Below are 13533 nucleotides of genomic sequence, written 5' to 3'. Positions count from 1 at the left end.
GTATATGTATCAGCTACATATACTGTATCGTATATGATACAACATATGTAGCTGATGTTAAAGATGTATGAAATGTCTAAATGCCACATTCAATGAATATTATACAATAAAACTTGCATGTCCAATATGAAGTGTTTGTTTCACAATTATTTTAGTGTACACAAAGACAAATAAGATGAATATGAATTTAATGTAATAAAATATAATATTTAATATATAGAAGACTGAAAAAAGAACTTAATACACATTTACATCCAAAGATGTGCATATTAGACAATACTTTTTTCTTCTTCAACCCTGTCTAGAAATTACATCAGCGACTGAATTGCAACAGTAAATACATTTTGCTAGTAAAATAATGCCAGCTGAATTATATTTTATCTATTAATGGCCTTATTTGGCAAGTTGCAAAAATGTTGATACTGAACGTATGAATGAAATGTTTAGCTGACAATTTGATCATAAATAGTAACTACAGCAATTATTAATGGGTTTTTTGGGCACTTAGTTAAGGTTAGGGAAAGACAGACAATGAAAAATGTCGCACTTTATATAAGTGGCAGGTTTGAATTTGAGATTTTGATGTACTGTTTATAATGTGGTAGCTATCGCTTTGATATCTCTGCCTGTTCTAGGCTATTGTGGGCTGATTTATGGAAAAAATAGATTTTCACATGATTCTCAGGTCAATGCTGGATGCTAAGTTAGCCAAGAACTGACTTCCAAAAAGAGACACTACAGTTTACCGACATATATACCTATATATTCCTTGGAAAAACACTGCCTTCATATCAGGCATTCAAGCACTACAAATTTTAAACGAAAGGAGTTTCATGAGGAATGTAATTGTTTTCTCGGGTTCTGTTTTGTTGTGTTATTTTGTTGTAAATGTGTGTTAATAAAATATGTAATGTATGTTTTGGTCAGATCTGTCTTATAAAAGATATAATGTATCTAAAGAGACTTAAATACAGGTTCAATTAAAAAGTGGATGAAGTGTGATGAAGGATTTTGTCATTATCAGGCACTCCTACTGGAATAATAAAAGACATTTTTAATGTTTACCAAAGGAACATATAATTCTCCAAGAGCTGACATTAAAGAGAAATGTATTTTTTCCAAAAAAAAAAAAAAAAAAGGGGGGGGGGGGGGGGGGGGGGGGGCAGTGTGTAGTCAGGGTTACATGGATTTGAGAAAAAGTCCAAAACACCCCTCAAATTTATCTGGTGACCCTTTGGAGGGGCCCAACCCCTAGGTTGGGAACCACTGGACTAAACTAGCTAACTGTATATAAAGTAGTGTAAACTAGCTCCACCTCCAGCAACTACAACAGTAACATGCTGCTCTAACATTGATGCTTCACTATTAATAATCTAATGATGTCATATATAATAATATATCAGTCAGAGGGACCAAACCACTACTTTTACTGCAATACTTTAACTACATCAAGCTCAGAATACTTATGTACTTTTACTGCAGTAGGATTTTTCATGCAGGAGCATTTTCACATTGCTGTATTCATACTTTCACATAAGTAACGGATCTGAATACTTCTTCCACCACTGAGTGAATCTGATATTGAAAGTATTTTTCTTACTTCCTAAAATGCTAACCCAGGCGGAGATACCACACCTCCATGTGACTGTGGGAATGACAAACATGTGGTCAGCACATGAAATAAAATGAATGAATGAGTGATCTCTTGTATTTCCTCATTGCCGTTCTTTTTGGCAAGGACCCCATCAGATGACATTGATCTCCTTGGTGATGATGTTGAGTAATAGTAAAAAAGAATTTCTAAAAAAAATCCAATCATGAGACCTAAACAGTTATTGTAGATCACCTGACTGATTGCATGAGCTGGTGAATAATGAAACCAAAAGATAAACCCTGATCAAAAAACCAAACAGGAATTCATGCCCTTTATGGTCACGGCAGTCAGGTGGGAAAAAATTCCAGTTTAAAAACAAAGTCATGTATATAAGGCAATGATTTCACTTGAGGTCACTGTAACATCCGAGCTCCTTGAAAGGTAGGAATCTTTTGTTTCATCCAGGATTATCAGAATCTCACTATGAATGTTTCACTATAAAAAACTATATGTAATTGTTTTTTCTATTTTGTAAATGAAGAGTTTATTTCCAAAATGTAGAAATTTTGAGACTGTCAATTCAGAAACTCAGGATATTTGGATAAACTCAGACGATATGGACGTCTTATGCAAAAGGATTTATGGACAAACACAAACTTGATCAATCAAAGAGAAAGTGTTTCCAAACTTTTGACTGGTACTGAATGTACAAAAAAAAAAGCAGCAAGACAAAGAAAAACATACAACATAAAATAATACATAGAATAAATATATACATAAAATAGAGAGTATTTGTAAAAGTAAATATTTTAAATATAAAATGAAAACAACACATGTAAAATTTAACAGTATATTAAAAAATATTATTAACATATTTTAGTGTAAAGTGTAAAATCATGTTAATATATTATGAATGTATGTGCACAGAAATTGTAGACATTTCATAATAAAATACTGCAACCCTTACTAGAAATTTGCTTTGAGAATTCAGTATTTGGTGTATTTCTTATTGTCTGTTTCAGGTTTTTTCTGTCAATGAACTGTACTATTAAGAAAATCATATAGAAAGCAACGTAATGAAAATGATATCTAACTGACTGAGACACAGCTTGTCACACTGAGCAGGCAGGAATTTCCAGGATATACACATTTTGTCTCCTGAATGTTTCTTTTTCTCTTTCTTCCTCTTTTGCCACCAAAGAGATGAAGACTCACTTCTCAACTGAGATGCATCCACATGCAGTGACGTGGAAATTATGTGAGTATTTTGCAGCAGTATTGTTTTCTCTCATTTACACAAAATAGAGGTGACAAGGATCTTTTATAATTCCAAAAAAATCATTAATAATCTGAATTAAACTATCAAACTGCCCCTCTGTGATGTTTTACAGAGTGGTGGAGGCTTAAAGGTTTATAAAAGTTGGTTTTGCAATTTGATTTTATGTCTAATTATGTGCTGTGCGTGCAAATTTCACTGTCGTCAGTTTTTTTGAGCTTCCTCCTTGTCTGCGGTTTTGACCCAGGAAAGAAAGTGGCAGTGAACTTCTGCTTTTTCAGCCTTATTTCATCACTGCATGATGAAATAAGGAAATATTATTTTTGACTGAATTTCACAGGAGTAGATACAGTATGTGTCACTGGAACTTTTTCAGTTTTTTTTGACTCATTTGAAATAATGCCCACTGCTGTTTGAATTCAATCATTACACAGAGATCCAATCCATGTTTGTTGACACTTTACACTTTACAGATCATTATCAATGCAACAGTTCAAGATGGACTAGCTGTTCAAAGGCTGTACAATTATTTTGGCTAATTTTAAATCACCTTGTGGCAAATGTTTTAATATCTTTAGTATGACCAAGTAGGATAATGTACATTACAGCAAAATAAAACCATTTGGTAGACACAAGATTCTTCATTCGTGGGTCACATTGTAGAGTCTTAGAGTGATAACGCACTACAAGGTGTGTCAAAATAGAAAAAAATATTTTCATTCAATCAATTAATCTGCTGATTTTTTTCTGGATCCATCAATTTAATCTATAAAATGTCAAGGCAGCATCTTCAAATGTCTTTTGAGAAACTGGAACCAGTAAAATGTTTGATGTTTCTGCTTAAAATACCAATATGATGAATCAAAATAGTCATTGCAGCTCTACAAAGAATGCCACTCAGCTTTACATTGTGGAAAATCCAGCTTTATTTCTCAGTTGCAGTAGTAGTACTGATTTCATGTTAAGGAAGAATTGCTTTTAATGGAAAGACCCATGAATTTGTTTTTCTCCTGAAAATAAAAATGGAATTAGTTATATTTTCCATGTAATTACTACACATTACACAGTACTTTTTACAAAAATTCCAAGGAAATTATCAGCACATTACATAATCATAAAATAAAGCAACAAATATATGTCTGTATTAATATTGACATTAAAACCAAGTGAAATACATACATATTTTGTATATAGCACTGTATCGTGGAATAATTGTAATTCAGGCTTTTTTTTTAGTGTCTCACCACAATTTAAAACTACTTGACATGACTTTGGCTTTGTAAGTCTTGATACAAGTTCCCTGTTAATGGTGAGTAAGTGGTGTGATTTTCTCTTTGTGTGTTTCCAGTTGTTGTCAGTGTGCTGCTGCTCACATTGTACCACAGCTGCACTGCTGCTGTCAGCCTGAAGGAACATCTGGCTGATTGTCTGGAGGACAAAGACTATGACAAGCTGCTTCGGACTGTGAAGTCCGGCCTTCCACACATTAACACATCTCATCATGTGGTTATTGTTGGAGCTGGCATGGCGGGACTGACGGCTGCAAAGTTATTGCAAGATGCAGGACACACGGTACATGTTGATACTTTAAAGCTGCTTTCATCTTTTGTTGGCCACTAGGGGGCAGAAAGATATTAAAAGACACTACTTAAATGTGAATGTGATGACAATTTTTGAGAGTCTTATGTATGACTAAGCACACGTCACTTCGCATAAATTCAAAAATGCAATCTTACCAAGTGGGACGTAACATTTCCATAGCACTTTTAAGATGGCACAAGTCTAAAATTCATGTTGTTACATTAACATGAAGGCTACAGCGGGTAAAACATGCACAGAGGGATGTGAAATTCCCACTTATGTGCACTGCAATTAATTGATCACTCATAATTATCATCTTATGCAAAAGGAAAACAAAAGAAAACATTATTTTCATGTCAAATCAGTAATTTTTACTTCTATGCCAACTGCATGGAGGATTTTATGAATATACTACAAAATGCTCTTGATACAGTATTATATCAGTGTCACATTTCTGAATGCTGGATCTAGTGAGTGAGAGAGGTTGTTATTGTTCTCTGAGTAATCCAAACACAAATTAATGGATTCAGAATAGAATATGCATGTTTCTTAAATTAAATTATACTTAACAAAATTATGTTTTGTAGTTGCTCTACAAAACATAATTTTGTCTTGCAAATAATCTTTTTCTGATCTTAAAATGTCCACCATGACATAAATTTACTGTAATTCCATACATACTGTATCACATAATATAACAAATCAGTTATTTATTCTTTTATTAATGTCTCATTTGACAGAAAACACCCAGTGCTAACTACTTATTTTATCTGTTAAAACAAGGTAACCATGGTAGAGGCCAGTGGTCGAGTTGGAGGGCGAGTGGAGACCTACAGGAATGACAAAGAAGGCTGGTATGCTGAACTGGGAGCCATGAGGATCCCAAGTTTTCACCTGTGAGTCAAACCATGTCTTAAATTTTGTCTGTGACTGTTTTGCTACAAAACAGTTGTGTTCCAACCTTTAGCTATTCAAATTTTCAAAATTCAAATTTCTAAATGTAATATGAAATAAAATATATAAAAATACTTAATTTCAAGTAAAAGTATCAAATTCAAAGTCTTTTCTGAGTCAAACCACTGAGAATTTTAATTGAAAAATGTGCTTTAAGTATCTAAAGTAAAGCTACTCTACTTAAGACACTACTAATTTAACATCTGTCCAGGGACTACAGATGAAAAATAGCCTCTTGGATAATTCTGGTGCATTTACAGCAATGTTTATCAATGTGCACTGCCCTTGTTAAATAAACAAACAAACTCATTATGCAAAATAGCCCTACTCCGGTGTTATATTTATTATATGTATACACAGATTTTCTGTAAAGAGTATCAATGGCCCTTGCAATTTTTCATTTTTTGATGTCTTAAAACATTGAATCAAAGAGGATTTAATGTTGCTCTTTTGACACTGTTCAAAGTGATAACAGGTCTCTACAAAGTGATCTAAATTGATTGATTACAAATATTTAAAAATATAGAGAATACATAATCTGTAAAATCAGCATGTAAAATCTAGATGAAATGTACCCAGTAACTACAGTACTGGGGTAAAAAGGGGAATATTTCTGAACCGTGGTAGAATGGAAGTATAAAGTAGCATAAATTAGATGTACAAATATTTCATAATTGCACTTAAGTATAGTACCTGAATACATTTTACATTCCATCATTGGCCATAACAAAATAGAGAAACTCAATCATCAACAAAAGAAAATCCAACACTCTTTCATATATAATGTTTTGGAGGTGCACAGTGCAGAAGTACCACACCAATAAATTCTTATAAGTAATAGCTAAATATGATTAAGTGATGTACAAACAGTCTTCCAATCTACTTACTAATGTGTCTTTTAGATAACTAAAACTAGACGCCATCCTTTAGTGTCTTGCTCAAGCAGCTGTTTCACAAAAGTAACGTTCACTGTCCTAGCTCACATCTTCCAAACTTCAGGGATTTTCTAGTCACAAGTTATTATTTTGTTTCTTAACAGCATCGTCCGCTGGTTTGCTAAAGAGCTGGGGGTCGAGCTGAAGAAATTTGTTATGGAGGACATGAACACTTTTTACCTGGTCAACGGGGTGCGGAAGCGAACATACGCTGTGAAAGCAAACCCTGACATCCTGAAGTATCAACTGCCAGAAACCGAGAGGGGGAAGTCAGCCGATCAGCTGCTACAGCAAGCTTTGAAGAAGGTGTGAAAGGATGGAGAAATATTTCTATGTATACTAGGAGTGTCTGATACCAGTAGGAGATGAGAAACTATATCCAAAGTACACATTTATTCCTGCCTGTTTGTGTTTTTGAGTTTTGACTTTATTGATACCGTACAGCCCTCTAACTGTCACCGTTTCTCTCTTCCCAGGGCTGAAAGCAATTTTTCTGTGTGTGCGTTTTATTAGATTATTATTATATACAGCAAGTTTCCAGTAAGCATTAATTTGGGAATTTGGAGGTCAAAAGTCATTTTGTCTTTTAGGTTAAAACTCACCAAAATTTGTCCGAAAGGTTTTTTTTAGATGTTTAGAAGACACAGCAGCATTAAAAGCATTTATCCTACATACAAGTTGGAATATAATAAATGAAAAATTAAATTTGTAACCTAGGTGTAAAAGAAAAAATCAACCAAATTTAGCCTAGTTTTAACCCAGACGTCTAGACATGTTTTGACCTGCAAATCACCAATTCAATGCTTAATTAGTTACTTTATTTCCTGCATTGCCGTAAGCATCTATACAACACAGTATAACTAAAAGAACGTGTCTCAAATCCCAAATCTTCAACAAAAACTTTTCAAAACTCAGTTTCGGGCCTAAACAGACCTATGAAATTAGGTGTAGGTAATGTGTGAGTGGGTGTTTTCATGTAAATTATATTTTCTTTAGGTGAAAGATGAAGTGGAGGCACACGGCTGCAGAGCGGCATTGAAGAAATATGACCGCTATTCGTTGAAGGTAAAGCACAATATGATCTCATTAAATCATATAAAGAAGTCTTGAAACACAAGACTGTGTGATAGACTGTGTGTAGAAAGTAATTGTAAAAACAGTGTTTCTTAAACAACAAATTGGATTGTTTGTGAGAGTATATCAAATTCTACAGAGCATTTAAAGGTTAACTAATGTTAATTTTGAAAATGTTTCAGTTTAAGATTTGTTATGAATGAGGAATAGAGCACTGAAAGAATAAAATAATAATGTTTTGTTTAACAGGAATATCTGAAAGAAGAAAGTGGTTTGAGTGCAGAAGCGGTGAGGATGATTGGAGACTTACTCAATGAACAGAGCCTAATGCACCTGGCTCTGACTGAGGTGATCTACATTGAGAGTGACGTCAGCGACAGCACCACGTAAGATTACCTGATTTAATGCATTTTTGCATTTACATTTGGCCCTAAAGATGTTATAAAATAAGTCCTTTAGTTTAAAATCAGGGCATGCTTGACAAGATCTAGTTCGTACGAAGCATTATCCAACCACATATTAACGCAAAAGTGTTTATGGACATGCTCGCATGTGGGATTAAAAATGCGAAACAAAATAAATAATTTAAAGGACAGGTTCAAAATTTCTGTCTTCAAACAACAGTCAGGAGCCCAAATGAACATTGAAACATGTTTTCTTGCTGTAATCATTCCTCCTGTTCATACTGATCCCTTCATAATGCACTTACAATGGAAGTGATGGGGGACAAAATCCACAGTCCTCCTTCTGTGCAAAAATGTATTTAAAAGTTTATCTGAAGCTAATATGAAGCTTCAGCGTCCAAATGAGACAAATAAAGTAGATATCTTTCAACATTACAGTCTTTTTAATGCCAAAGTCCCTCTTTTTGTTACTATACTTCCACCGCAGCTCAACAGGGAAACACTGTCCGAGGAAACACAAAGATGGAATTTGATGCTAAAAAGCCTGTAAATGTATCTTTCTTATCTCTGCACACCTGACAAACCACACAGCATTCTTTTTGATTGTGTTGTTTTAAAAAGTTACAGAAATTGTTGGACACAGTCCCCAGAATTTCAATGTCAGACAGCTTGGAGAAAGGGTTTTCAGGAGATCCAAAAAGCACCTTATTTGATGTATTTGAATGCCTCCATTGAGTCAGTTTTGAAAAGGATTCAAAAAGGATCATAACTTTTCCACATTCCCAGCTAAACCACTTTTGCACACAAGCAATAGTTACCCTCTTTGACAGAGCTGTGTGACCTCTCAGATGCTGCGCCTTGGAGACTTAAAAGTACCATCAGTTGCCAGTTTTACTGATTTGCTTTTCTGAATCTTTTATGGGTTTATTAATTCAGCTTTATTGGAACAAAGTGAAACAGTGGCAGGCAGGTCTATCTTTAGCTCTGCTTTACTTCATTGTTGTGTTGAATGTTTGATGCTTTAACAACCTGCATATACACAGTTTCTGCAGAGTTCACCAAGACTGCTTAAGACCATTTTAATAGAATTCAGTTTAATACCTTTTTCACTTTGGTCATACAGGCTTAAGTATGAAAGTATAGTGGAGAACTAGTACAGACAATATGGCCTAGAATCATGTATTACCAAATCACAATTCTTAGCACATTCCAGCAGTATGTTACAATAATTCCCAATGAGATGATTAATAAATGAATGTGACCCAGACCCAGAAAAACAGCAGAAAATATATGAATGGATTAAACAGTGAAAAAATATGAATTCATTTAGATTAATTTAATTTTATAATTTTAGTTTATAGGTGTATAACATTTGCCTGCCAGCAATCTGATACAAAACATTTTATAACTTACATTACAGTCTAAAGCAACCAATGAAATTCATTACTTTTCAGACTTTTTGATACCTTCTAAGGATTTCTTTTTTTGTCTTTTTGTCTTCTTTCTTTAAAAGTCTTTTTGAGACTTTTAAAGACCTACACTTTTACTTTTTATTGCACCCTTGTGATGTCTGCCAGGGAACAATCAAAGCAGCTGGCTGGGATATCATAAATTAAATGCTGTAGTTGCTGTAGATTCATGCTGAATGAAAGTGAATGACCATAGGTAGAATCTGCTGAATGGTTCATCTAATAGTATTAACACTACAAAATACATACAAACAACACACAGGAAAACATTTATGATCATTTTAATGAGAATAAAAATATGTCTTTTTGTTTTGAAGGTATGATGAAGTGACTGGTGGGTCAGATCTTCTCCCGAAAGCTTTTCTTACTGTCCTCGATGTCCCCATCCTCTTCAACTCCAAAGTCAAACACATCAGGCAGTCACATAAAGGTGTAATCGTGTCGTACCAGACAGACAACCAGTCCTCTCTGACGGACCTTCCTGCTGACGTTGTTCTGGTAACAACCACAGCCAAAGCAGCCCTCTTCATAGACTTTGATCCACCTCTCTCCATCAGAAAGATGGAGGCCCTGAGGGCAGTCCACTATGAAAGCTCCACTAAAATCCTCCTCACCTTCAGGAAGAAGTTCTGGGAGGAGGATGGCATCAAAGGAGGCAAGAGCATCACCGATGGGTCCACTCGTTACATCTACTACCCCAGCCACGATTTCCCGAGAAATGAGACCATTGGCGTCCTCCTGGCGTCTTACACTTGGTCTGATGACTCCCTCCTCTTCCTAGGTGCGAGCGATGAAGAGCTGAAAGAACTGGCTCTGAGAGATTTGGCAAAGATCCACGGCAAGCCCATCAGGTCTCTCAGGTCTCTCTGCACGGGAGTCATAGTGAAGAAGTGGAGCCTTGATCCTTACAGCTTGGGTGCCTTCGCTCTCTTCACACCCTACCAACACTTGGAGTATGCTAAGGAGCTCTTCAGAAGGGAGGGCAGGGTGCACTTTGCTGGTGAACACACAGCCTTCCCTCACGCTTGGATCGAGACATCTATGAAATCTGCAATCAGGGCCGCTAAAAACATTAACAAAGAGGCGCACAAAGAGTCAGCTAGAACTCAACACCGAGATGAGCTGTAGGGTCATAAATCTGTATTTCAGGGCCACTGGTATTATAGTGGTGACAAAATGATAGAATCACATCTGTGATTCAGAATGTAGGAGCTTGCATGAGTACTGTTGGACTCATGATGGACAGTTTAAAGACTCAAGACTCAAAATTGATGTAGCAGAACCAGAGATATTCTGTGTCTTCATTCTATGCATCCATCCACACCCCCAGATTATTGTTCCTTATACTACTTTTTATTCACAGACTCACCTGTGTGCCAGCGTTACTCATAACTGACTCTTATAATCAACTTCCATTGTCAACGTTCAGACAATAAACTATAAAATCTCAACAGAAACAGAAAAAAGCTTGTTGTTTATGTCATGGTTATTTCTGTCTGCCATATTCACTAGGTGCACAATAACAAGAACTACCACTAACTTTTCCTAACTTTTTTTGTACATTTTTCAACTCATGCAAATAATAAGAAGTGTTCAAGCAGACTAAGGCTCATTGATATCAATTAAGACAGCCTTCTGCTGCTAAAGCATGTCCTGTATGACTGCCTCTTCAATAAATCAATGGTTAAATTGCTCTCAGATTATTAACAGGCAAGAAGTGCTCTATGATTTTTGTCAGTCTATACAACAATTTTAAATGCAGCTTTGACATTTTCAAACCTGGTGTTTAGAGGTCATTACATAATTTGACTTGTGTCTGCCTGCCACCGTGGTGTAAACTTTTAACACTTTTCTGTCACACATGATCAGCCGAGGGACACATAGCTTTATTTGTTGCATCTGTCAGGATCTTTCACCTTTTCAGAAGCCACTCAGTCCAAACGCAAACTTCGGCAAAACATGCTAATATCATCCAATAAATCATAATATTCACAAAACCACAACAAATGGCTCATATTTTGATCTTAATATTTTATTGCGTTATTAAGCGTGTGTATGTAGCAACAGACAGTTCATAATGTGTGTGAACATGCATGATAGATGGTAAATACAGAGAGAGCAGGCAAATGAGGAAACAGATCAGAAAGTTAAGAGCCATTTTCCAAAACATTCATACAGAGCCCTGCAAATCTCATTTGTGTGTACAAATTTGTGCTCTTCAATTAGTTTATTGTCTTCTCATTTTAGCTCACTTGTTTGCTCAGATTAGTAGTTTGTGCTCTCAAATTATTAATCCATGCTCTCATATTAGATCATTTATATACTCAAATTAGAAATTTGTGCTCTCAAATTTGTGCGCCTGAATTACTTAATTTGTGTGCACTAATTAGTAATTAATGTCCTTGTCCTCTCAAGACTCTTTTGCTATACGTCTCAGCAATTCTGGCCAATAGGCAGAGATAATTGTCAGGCAATGGACAATTGATCAATATGAGAATATTAGTTTTAATATGGGTTAATTAAATTACTGACAAACATTGATATACTAAAGATTTTACATGTTAAATGGCATTGTTTTTTCTTTGACATGCTGTAAATGTAAATTAAATGTATAATAACTAAAAAATCAAGTGTTAAAATCAAAGGTTTGAATTTCTGCACACTGGTTATTGATTTGAGAGCAAAAGTAAGTTTAGAATGTGCAAACACAAATTTGTACAGATGAGTTAAAATCAAATGTAACACCCCTTTGCAAGTTGTATTACAATTTCTGAGAGAAGCTGAAAATAAAGTAATTTTGGGTCACCAAAATCACAACAAAACTCTAAGACTGTTGTATATGCAGATAATATAATGTGCTGTTTTCGCTTGTTTTATCCACTGACGTCAAATCTAACTTTCTCTGCCACAACTAGCCATAACAAGCTCTAATTTACTGTCTGCAGTCCTACTATAGGGAAATTTACTAGGGAATTGACTTTGCTCGAATCCAATCCAGCCCTCGTCTTGACTATTTGCTGATCCTGACCCCGCCCGTCTTTCTCAGGCCCAGGTAGATGATGGGGTGAATGACAGCCAGGTAGCGCTCCACACAGGTCAGACAGTGAAAGGACAATTCTCCAGGAAAAACAATGGAGGATGCATAAGACCCTACTGTTGTCACCTCTGGGTGATCAGTGAACGAGCCATACAGGTAGAGGACATGCGACAACACAGAGGTCAGCCCAATGGCAGCCATGTTGTAGGTGAAGATGTCAGAGTGGGTCGTTGTTGTGAAGGAGCGCTGCTGCCACCATTATTGGTGACCAAAGTAGAGGACGAGGATGTAGAGAGGGAGGAGAAGGAGGGTTTTGGTGACTCCAAAAGCTGTCAAGATGTGCAGTACAGCTCTAGAGTCAAAGCAGTAGTATGAAAAACCAAGGGAGGAGTTGGAGGAGGAAGAAGAGTTGACTGACATATCTGTTTAGTGGCCTGAGGTGGAGAAAAGAAAAGAAGACAAGTTGAAACCAAGACAATGTTGAAATACTGAAAAAAGTTTATATTTTCTTCATTTTCAATCTGAAACACAACAATCTATTATTTATTTAGCCACTGCACATAATTCTTGTCTATGATAGCTTACTTATACTTTTTTAGGCTTTCTAAGCTAAGCACCAGATACTGGTCGATAGAGCAGTCACCCAAGACTGCAAGACCAGGCAGACCAACCTGTGCACCGCCTGGATTGACTACAAGAAGGCCTATGACTCAATGCCACACACATGGATACTGGAATGCTTGGAAATGAACATCAACAGGACACTAAGATCCTTCATCAAGAACTCAATTGGGCTGTGGAAAATGACCGTGGAGGCCAACTCAAAGCCAATTGCACAAGTTACCACTAAGTGCGGCATATACCAAGACTAAAATTGAAGCTAAAGCAGGGTATTTTGCAGAAGTCTGAACAAGTTACTTTCTACCGCAGAACATTTGACTGTTTGTTAATTCAGACACTGTGTGTGGAAAAACTCTGCTCTGTCTGTCTGTCTGTCTGTCTCTCTCTCACCGATGGGTTGGACTGAACCAACTCAAAGGGTGGTCTGAAAATAGAAAAAGGATCATTGACATAGGCTGCTTAAATATAATCACCTGATTGCAGGGACTGTATGATGAGACATTTATTTTAAAAAGTTAAAAAGTGGGGTAGCAAAACCATAACTTTGCTCTCCCTAATTGAATAATGGGGCTGCATTTGCTCCATTTG

General features: G+C 35.9%; 1 protein-coding gene across 1 annotated transcript; it reads left to right on the top strand.

Moving 5' to 3' along the window:
• Positions 1-2797: 2797 nt before the first annotated feature.
• On the top strand, positions 2798-10706 carry LOC122974431 (L-amino-acid oxidase-like). Its single transcript, XM_044342459.1, has 7 exons — positions 2798-2852; positions 4219-4442; positions 5235-5347; positions 6445-6646; positions 7337-7405; positions 7664-7800; positions 9605-10706. Exons 1-7 carry the CDS (start codon positions 2798-2800, stop codon positions 10413-10415), a joined length of 1611 nt encoding a protein of 536 aa, XP_044198394.1. The 3' UTR covers positions 10416-10706.
• The last annotated feature ends 2827 nt before the right edge of the window (positions 10707-13533 follow it).

The sequence above is a fragment of the Thunnus albacares genome, chromosome 22 (assembly GCF_914725855.1).
Source record: "Thunnus albacares chromosome 22, fThuAlb1.1, whole genome shotgun sequence".
In the NCBI taxonomy this organism is placed as follows: domain Eukaryota; kingdom Metazoa; phylum Chordata; class Actinopteri; order Scombriformes; family Scombridae; genus Thunnus; species Thunnus albacares.
This window is presented reverse-complemented; position numbering and strand designations above follow the sequence as displayed.